Source organism: Octodon degus, unplaced genomic scaffold, assembly GCF_000260255.1.
Source record: "Octodon degus isolate 3935 unplaced genomic scaffold, OctDeg1.0 scaffold00103, whole genome shotgun sequence".
NCBI lineage: Eukaryota > Metazoa > Chordata > Mammalia > Rodentia > Octodontidae > Octodon > Octodon degus.
The window spans coordinates 5,081,004-5,091,455 of record NW_004524679.1 but is presented as its reverse complement, the minus strand read 5'-3'; the positions used below and the strand labels follow the sequence as shown (position 1 = coordinate 5,091,455).

Here is a 10,452-nt window from a genome sequence, read left to right as displayed (position 1 = left end):
GCATGTGGTGCTGGGGGATTGAACCGCGGTCCCTGATGCTTTTGCTAAGCTTGTTCTAAGTAGGTGCTTTAGACCACTGAGCCATCTCTCCAGCCCCTACCCCCTTCCTTTTTAAACAAACATCTACCCAAGAGACAGCACAGCAGCAACTGTCATGTCATGACAAGCAGCATGTACTCAGAAGACCAGAATGAAAGGCACTTCAAGCATGACCCTACTATTACACATTGCCATCTTCAGTGCAGTTGCTTAGTTCACACGTGTCAGTATATATAGTTAGTCAGGGTGAGAATCCTACCAATCAACTGCTAGCTTTGAAAAACTTCTGAAGATTCTCAGGATCATTGCCTTACCCATCTTGTACATATAAATGTATGGCTTTGTCCGTCATGTTTCCTAGCTTTTTTCCTTTCTCTCTCTTCATTGTCTATTCTTCAAGTTCTTGCTTTCCTTTTTGATTGTGTTATACCATTCTATTTGTATATCTTATTTTGGGTTCTTATACTAGGGAGATTATATTATATTTATACATGTGGGTCTAGTTTGTTTCACTTATGAGTGTATCTTCAAGTGGCATCCACTTAAATATGAAGGCTTCACGTTTATCATTCTTTATAGGAACTCAGCAAAATTAAACTCAATTAGTGATGAACAAGTTAAATGCATAGATGGTTCTCTGAAAAAGAACTACAAACAGTCAAGAAATACATGAAAAACATTTAGTAGATCTGGCTATTAGAGAGATGCAAAATAAAACAACACTGAGATTTATTTTTAGAAAAAAATCATCAAGAAACCAAATAACAAGAGCTGCAAGATAGGGTAGCAGTCTAAGCACCTGCTTAGGCAAGTGCAGGACATGGATTTTATTGCCAGCACCACATGCTGTGCCAGCCCCGCCCCCTGGGCACACTGAGCTGGCCACCAAAACCTGGCACGGTGGCACACGCCTGTAATCCCAGCACTGGGGAGGCTGAAAGCAGGAGTATCACTATGAGTCTGAGATGCATAGTGAGATTTTTTCCACCTTCCTTTAAAAAAATAAGAAATAAAAAAAGGAAAAAAACAAGTAACAAGTGTTGGAAACATGTGAGGCAGAATGAACTCTTCTTTACTATTGTCATGAATGTAAACTGGAACAATGACTGTGGAAATCAGTATGGAGGTTGTTCAAAAATCTAAAAGTAGTTCCACTTTATCTAGCCATTTTCTTTCTAAGTAGCTTCTTGAAAGACTTAAAAATATTATATTACAATGATATAGGCATGCTCATGTTATGGAAGTACAAATAATAATAACTAAATCTTGCCAGTGGTCTATTGACTGATAAATGTATAAAGAAAATATAGCATTTATATGTAATGGAATACTACTGTGCCATAAAGAAATGGATACACTGGGATTATTTATACACAAATGGATACATCTTGAGGTTATAGTGTTAAGTGAAATAGACATACAAGCTTAAATATCACATGATTTCTCTTACATGAGAAACCCAAATTACAAATAATTGAAGGAACAAAATAAAAGATGAATAATAAAAAAAATTTTTCTATTTATTTCAAATATTTTTTATTTTTATTAGTATATGTTTGTAATACATACTGATTACATTCACTGTAGGAAATTGGTACATGCGCATAACATATTTCAACTCCCTTCTTTTCCCCCTATCTCCACCTTCCTTTTATATTTCCAGTATCAGAGTTATTTACTTATAAGACCTTATAAAGTTAGTTATCATACATACAGATTGAAAAGCAGACTGATAGGCCAAAGAATATATAAGCATGTAAAACAATTGTACTAAGTCAAGGTATACTTTTAGATACATTGCTCATACTAGATTACATTTTTTTTCTTCTTTGTCCTATTATCTATCTTATATTATATATAGATATTTTGTTTGTTTTCATGTGAGAGAAACCATGATATATTTAAGCTGGTGTGTCTGAGTTACTTCACTTAACATTTAGTGTTATGTTCTCAAGGTACATCCATTTTCCTAGAAATGACTGAAAATCTCTTTTTATGGCAGAAAAGTACTCCTTTGGGTATAAACACTGTACTACATTTTCATCCATTAAACTGTTGATGAACATATTGGCTGTTTCCAAGACTTAGCTATTATGAATTATGCTTCTATAAACATGGGTAGTCATACATCACTGTAGTATGGTGTCTTTAAATCATTTGGGAATATATGTAGAAGTAAACTAGCTGGGCCAAATGGAATTTTTACTTTAATTTTTTGAGGAATCTCCCTATTGATTTCTATAGTGATTATATAAGTTTCCAGTCTCATAAATAGTTGAGAAGGCCTTGTTTCTTTCTTTCCACAGCCTTACCAGTATTTGTTATTGATTGATTTCTTGATGGTAGCCATTATTTCTAGAGTAAATATAATCTCAGTGTTGTTTTACCTTGCATTTCTCAAATGTTGGAAAAATTTCTCACTGTTGAAAAATTTTTTGTATGTATTGGATTTTGCATTTCTTCATCTGAGAAGTCTCTAATAATTTCAGATGACCATTTTTGAGTCTTTAAATTTAGTGGAATCTAATTTTTTGAGTTATTTATATAGTCTAAATCTTAGTATTTTGCCTAAAATGTAGGTGGCAATTTCTTCCCATCATGTAGGTTATCTCTTCATTTGGTTAGTGGTTTTTCTTGCTGTGCAGAAGCTTTTGCTTTTCAAACATGTAGGGAACCACTGGAGGAAGGAAGAGAGGAGGGGAAGCAGAAGTGAGAAAATTTAAGATATGTATGTATCAATTTCCCAGTACAGTTGTAATTATTATGAACTACAAACATATACAAATAATGATTTAGAATATTTTTTATTTATTTATTGTATTTTAGGGAAGAGTCTACAGGATGTTCATAGTCTCACTACTAGATTGGGTTCATAGTGACCCACCTGTTTATAGCCTCCCAAGAGCTGGGATTACAGGCATGTGCCACTATGCCAAGGCTCAACTGCTGTCTCAGTGCACCCCAGGGTCGGGGCTGTCAAGGCAGTCCTGGGGATTGAACCCCCTGCCCCTAAGCCTGCTTGCAGGCACTTTAATCTGCTGAGCTATTTGGCCATCCCAGTTAAACTATTTAAAGAAATAACTATGTACAGTGCCTACTGTAATATAACAGAAGGAGCTATTTTCATAGGAAGTAGTATTGTTAGAAAAGATTGTAAGCTCAGTAATTATTATTAATATAAATGGAATGGTCAAAAATCTCAAACGACCACAAGGCAACATAGGATGAGGCTTGAAAATCAGGTTGTCATTAAGAAAGCAATGGCAATGTTGAAGAAATTAATTTTATTATACAGTAGTTGTGGAGGTCTATCAAGACAACATGAGAACACACAATGTATTCATGGTATTCTGAGAATATGTGCTAATAAATTATTGACAAAAAGAAGAAATGAGGACTACTTTTTTGTAAAACATTGGTCAAATGAAAGACGTGTGGTGGTAGGTAAAGAAAAGAAAACCAAATCTTACAGGCCCTTGGAGAGTGGTATATAGAGGTAAAGCAAAGGTAGAAAGGAAGGCTGAAGGAATTGGATTGCAGATACACAGAAGTGACTTCAGGAAAACAAAAATATATGTCTTTCTCTTTGATGAGATGTAAAGAATAGAAACTGGAGAGAGATTTTTACAGTATAGGGGAGCATGGAAGAGATCATAGTGGGTAGATGTCTTGGTCTCCATAAATAGGAGAATGAAGGAGCATGAGAACAGGGGATTCAGAAAAATGAAAAGACAGAATTTGATGAATACAGCATGCTTAAAGATTGGGAGCCCATTTGAAATTTGAGAGCTTGATAATTTGAACCTGTAATGCACAAGACTTTTCAAATTTTTTCTCCAGCACAGTTTTGTGGCCTGGGAAGAGTAAAATAAATGTTGGGGATTATATACTTTGTTAGATGTGAGAACGCTCCTCTAAAGTTCTAAAAGCAACAATTAAAATGATAAGATCAACCACCATGACACCTGTTAATTTTTAGATTGAAACTGGCTCCAATTCAAACGTACTGACTGAAGAAAAGAAGCTACCCAAACTATAGAATCTCTCTCTCTCTTTCTTTTCTTTTCTTTTCTTTTCTTTTCTTTTCTTTTCTTTTCTTTTCTTTTCTTTTCTTTTCTTGATTTCTTTCTTTCTTGATTTCTTTCTTTCTTTCTTGATTTCTTTCTTTCTTTCTTGATTTCTTTCTTTCTTTCTTTCTTTCTTTCTTTCTTTCTTTCTTTCTTTCTTTCTTTCTTTCTTTCTTTTTCAGTACCAGGGATTGAACTCAGGATCCTGTGCTTGCCAGGCAAGCACTTATTCTACTGAGCTATCTCCCTCACTCCGTAGAATCTTATTTTTTGAGAAATGAAAAACTTCAACTGCATGCTGTGCCGTCCTACCCTGGGGCATGCTGAGCCAGTGACAGAGTCTGGGTGAGGTGGCACACACCTGTAATCTCAGTGCTAGGGAGGCTGAAAACAGGAGGATCACCATGAGTCCAATCTGCATAGTGAGATCCTGTACCAAATACACAAGTGGAAAAAAAAACCTTCCATAATCCAAAGTTTTTCTGCTAAGTTTTGCTTAGAATGATATATTCATATTAGTATTTGCTTTTACTTTCATAAAGATTGGGGAATAATAGTATTCTAAATCTGAGAATTTTTAAAGTAAGTCATTTCAAATAATAAGACCCAGTAACTTTTTTTTTTTTAATGTATGTGGTACAGGTTCTCACTACACAGCCCAGACTCATAGTGATCGTCCAGCTTTCAGCCTCCTCAGCACTGAGATTACAGGTGGTCACCACCATGGCTCCTCTCAGCCAGCTTAGTGTGTCTGGGGATGGGGCCAGCATGGCATGTGGTGCCGGAGATCAAACCCTGGTCCCTGCTCTTGCCTAGGCTGTCTCTTAGTCCACTGAGCTATCTCAATGGCCCTAGGACACAGTAACTCTTTTAAAAATGAAACTTAGACTCTTAAGTCAACATTTTTCATAAAAACAGTAATTGTTCAGTATTGACCATAAACTAGTTTACAAAGAAGAAATAAATCTTGATGCTCCTACTATATTTGTATTCTCCTTTTTAGAAAATGCATTTATCCTTACGATAACATTTCATATCACCCATTTTCATGCAATCATCTGTTGATTTACTATATGATATTCAAAATCTATAAAGTCCTTACCTTCAATAAACCTATTGTTTGTATATTTTAAGCTTAATAACCTAGAAATGTTATAGTAGGATTTTTAAAAATAAATTTTAAATGCAGTGTGTATTTTAAGTATTAAGGCTACATTAGTAAAAACCAATGGCACTTCAACAGAAAATATAAAAAAGATATTTAACATACATTATTTTGCTTGACATAAGAAACATTGCCTTACTATCCCCATGATTAGCATACTGGATTTCAGAAAATGTTAATGTCTTACCTAAGTTTCCAAAGCACATAAACATTGGAGGAAGAACAAAAGTAACATTTTCCCCATTAGACCTGGTCCCACTGATTTAGTCCAAAATAGTCCAAAATCCAATCCACATTGTAGTTCTCACTAGTTTACATTTCTGAGTCATTTATACATTCAATTTCCTACCCCTTCCTGAAAATTTCTCCTCTTAATTTCTGTAACATTTTTGTCTTTTGATTTTCAGTTGTCTCATTCTGTCTTTGGTCTTCACTTATCTTTTTAGAAACTGCATGTTTTTAACTAACACTTTTAAGTAAGTGGTCATGAAAACTAATTATACAGCCTTGAACTCCCAACTTAATTTCAAACATGTACTTTCCATGGTGCTGGACAGATGTACAGACCTGATTGCTCACCCATACTCTTATGTGCATGTATCAGGTACTGGAAATAGAACCCAGGGTATGGCCCGTGGTAGCCACTGCTCTAAACATTGACCTACATTTTGTTTTGTTACAATCTCTTTGATAGTTCTTTGAAATTATTTAATATATTTAAAGTGGTTAATATGTGTAATGAGGAATACAAATGTGAATCAAAGAATTAGAGTTGACCACGTTGAAATTGAATAGCTAGATCTTAGATTCCTATAAGAAGCACATAAAACTCAGTGTTTTTTATGTTTTTGTTTTTGGAGCAATTTGCCATGTACTGGATTCCTCAGGTTTAAAATCTTAGAATCATCTTTGAAAAATGTTATCTTTGATTTTTATTATAATATCAGAACTGTTCTATTCACATTTTCTTTATTAATCTTCCTGAAAGATTAATAAACAGTTAACTTCAGCTACTCTTTCACCATTTTACAAAACTTATTATAGCTTACAAAACTAAGCTCTACCTGCAATCATCCTCTACATATGACCTACATTTTTCTAAACATGGAAACTTGAATTCTTTTATTTCATTCGCTTGGAATACCATTTTCTTTCATTAACTTTCATTTAGAAGACATTCTGATCTAAGTATACAACTGAGCACTACTAGATAGATCGCAGTTTTTCCTCATCTGAACACTATCCTATAAGTTCTTTTATGTTCCTCTACTTGCACTTGTCACTTTCTACTTTGTATGAAAGATTTTTGCCTTCATATTATATCTAGATCAGGGATTTACAAAATTTCCTATAAAGACCCAAATGGTAAAATATTTATGGTTCCAAGATATATATGTCTTTGTGTCTTTTTAATTTACCATCCTTTAAAAATCTAAGTACCACTTTTAGCTTGAGGACAGAGCAAAAAAAGTAAGCTGTCTGTCAAGTTTTATGAAATCTAATCAATAGCAAATATTCCTGATAAGTCTGTTTCATATTTGTATGCCTCATACCACTTAGCAAAGTACATAATCCTTATAAGGTACTGAAATATATGTTACATGGTTACATGTTATAACTAAAGAGACTCTTAAAAATAGCTAACAAACACAGAATAGATTTTATGGTAATCTTTCTAAATATATCCATCTTTTGATTTCCTAATTCAGCAACTAGTACAATTTAGTTACTTATACATTTGTTTTAGCAGAGTACCCAAGGATGAGCCACTTAAAATATCCTTTACTCAAACTTGGATGCCAGAATCATACAACTTTTTTAAAAAATTTTATTTTTTAAAGACAGTACAAAACAGAAAAATTGTAAGGGATATAAAATTTCACTTAACAAAGTAATATGAGTTTCACAGTATTTGTTGTGATGCATAGTGTTGTCTTCCAACTAGTTATTCATATTGCCAAATACATGCATACAAAATTGGAAGAAGAAAGAAAAAAATGAAAGCCTGTCTGTTCTTGCTGAATTTCTGAGATCTTGATTTTTATGTGGCTAGGTATAAATTTATTATGATTATAGGTGATTGGATTTATATATGTTTCCTTTATCTGTATTTCAGCTTCTTTCTTGATATTTGGGAAATTTTCTGCTAGTACTTCTGGAAATAGTCTTTTTCTGTCATTTGTGTTGTCTCCTACTGCTTCATTGACACCTATTATTCTTATATTATTTTTCTTTGTGTCATCTTGTAGTTGCTGAGTTGTTACTTCCTGGTTCCTTGTTAATTTTAAGAGCTCTTTCCTTTCATATTCATTAGCTGTAACACTGTCTTCGAGGCCTGAAAGTCTATCTTCAGTTTCATTCAAGCTGTTCAACTTTTGCTTCAATAGTATCTTCCCTTTTAAACAATCAGTGTTTACTCCAATTACTCTAAAAATATTTACAATAGTGTACTTCAAAAATGTTAGTGATTTTTGCTTATTTTAAAATGGTCCTAAACACATGATTGGTAATGGCCTTGGTTATAACCACTTCTATATTGTTTTCCTATATTATGAAATAAATGAATATGATTCTAGTATCAAATCAACAAACAAAACAACCTCATCTCTCATGACACAAGATTTAAATGAAAACCAAAGGAAGGGAAAATATTGTAGTGTATGTTACAATTATTTTTAGGCTCCTGAGCATATATAACTTCTCAGTCTGTCTCTGGTTTCAGTCAGGATTTGGACATGTCAACAGCCTTTATTTAAGTGCCTTGTATTTTCTAAGCAATTGAATAGCCCCACAGCACTTTAGTTGATTATACAGAGACACTATCTCTTAAAACTTCTACTCTGTTCTTAGTATTTAAAACATATGTTGTACTGAGAGGCTCAACCTTGATATGAATCACGAGAATTATATACTTTTAGGGGTAGCTAAACAAAGTACTGAAAATAAAATCTTTCACATACTTCTACTTACCTTATGGCTCAGTAGCTCTGAAATTATATTTGTTTTGTATTTCCCTGATAATTTTTCATAGAATCTTGTTAGTGAACCCATGGTAAATGAAGTTGACCTCATGTTTGCCCACCTTAGTGGAAAAATTATATCTTGCCTTAGAACACAGGACAAACTTTCCTATCCCCTCTCAACCTCCACAAAAGATCTAGTGAAAGGGAGAAAGAGATATTCACTTTGTTCTCATTGATAAAGTAGACTATATGTATTACTACTTCCTTATATCTATCAGAATATTATTGAAACGTCATTCCATTCTCCTGATGAAATCTGCTACTACCTCAAAGGATATTAGAGCTTTGATATTTGCTTAATTTAAGGTGTATTGGAAAATACAATTTAAAAATTTTTTTACTGTCTTCATAGGAACCATTATCTCCATTCATGAGAGGAAACCATTTCTTCCCAGGAAATAATGTCATTTATGAAAAGACAATAAGAAAAGTGGAAAAGCTGAATACAGATCAAGTAAGTAGCATGTGCTTTCAAACTTATAAAATTTTAATTATGACTATTTTAATGTAGTTATAAAAATAGAAAATTGAAAACACCAAATATAAATAACAAAAATACTATTTTAAAACATCTCATCAGTGTAAAATTTAGAATTATGATAATTTTAATAAAGTTGTAATACTATTCAATTTTCAAGTATTAGGAAAGACCACCATGAGTTATATAGTATTTCATTATGGCTATAGCTCTTCATTTCATCTTTAATACTGTCATATTCATTTTGTCATGTAAAATATTGTTGTATATATTTTACTGAGAGGGAAACTGATGTTAAGATGTGTGCAGTCAGCCAGGCATAGTAGCATATTCCTAAAACCCCAACCATTGAGAGATTGAGGCAGTAGGATCACTGTGAATTTGAGGCCAGCTTGGACTATATAGTGGGTTCAATGTGAGCCAAGACTACATAGCAAGATCTTGTTTCAAAAAAACCAAAAGAAAAAGAAGGTAGAATATGTACTTTGTATCCATATCACAGCATGCTATATATTTTATTTTAAACTGGTTTTGATCAGAAAAAAATAATTTAAAACAATTTTATCTTGGTTTTTCAGTATAAATTTTAAATGAATTATATATGAAAAGATAATTTAAAACAATGTTTATTCTGAACGATCTAGAAAACTAGAGCTTTAAATCACATTCCAAAATTCTATTAAGCTTAAGGAATAAAGTAAGTATAGAGCAAAAAATCACAGCAGGGCCATGATAATTACATAACATCCAGAGCCCAAAGCCCTTTATTCAAACATTTTTGGAACTAACAGAGAGTTTACCGTGTTCTGCTTGAGTCATACAAGCGTTTCAAGCCCAGTTAAATTAAGAGATTATTTTTTAGATATTTTTGAACTAGGGTGATATATCGGTTTCATTGGAATTTTACAACATATCTCAAACTGTTTGGTTTAAAGCAACTAAAATTTGTCTCATAGTTCTGAAAACCCAAAATATGAAATTGCTGTCTGGGAAGGGTGATGAGCCCTTTGAAGTATCCAGGGAATATCTTTGTATGCCTGAATCCTAGGTTCTGATAGCAAGTATTCTTTGTTCTGTAGATTAATCACTCCAATTTCCTGTCTTCACATGGAATCTTTCATATGAACTTTCACAACGAATTCTGTGTCCAAATTTTCCAAATTTTTATAAAGATTCCAGGCACGTTGATTAGGGCCCATCTTAATACACTCATTTTAATTTGACTACATCTTTAAGGATTCCATTTCCAAAGAAGGGCATATTCTAAGTTACTGGGGATTTGAATATCAACATATCTTGAAGGCAGGCAATAGTTCAACCCATAAAGAGATAACATCAAATCAATGAATAACAAAATAAGTGTCTCATATATAAATAAAACTGACGGAAATGTATTATAGATTCCTTTTTTAAACTTCTTAGCATGAGAGCATTGTTTTATAAGTGCTTATGGGCAGTTTTTACCAGATTTGTAGGAACTAACATATTATTACTTACTCGATCACAGTAAAAACAAAAGAAGGTGAATTTTCAAAATTATATTCAAATTTAAAAATTTTCCAGGAAAAGTGAATATAGTCTTCATGGAGTTGAATATGGTATATATTGAATATATATCTTGCAGAGAAGCAACAAAATATTTCTGCATATTATAGTATAAGGTAGAAACATTTTATCAAA

At 32.9% G+C, this 10,452-nt stretch overlaps 1 protein-coding gene across 2 annotated transcripts in view; it reads left to right on the top strand.

Annotated features, from left to right (window-relative positions):
• Positions 1-10,452, top strand: part of Pof1b (POF1B, actin binding protein) — an 83,850-nt gene that overhangs the window by 27,617 nt on the left and 45,781 nt on the right. For both annotated transcript variants that reach the window (XM_023723770.1, XM_023723769.1), the window contains one exon: positions 8,647-8,748. In XM_023723770.1, coding sequence (XP_023579538.1) covers positions 8,647-8,748 — 102 coding nt within the window. The remainder of the gene's footprint in view (positions 1-8,646; positions 8,749-10,452) is intronic.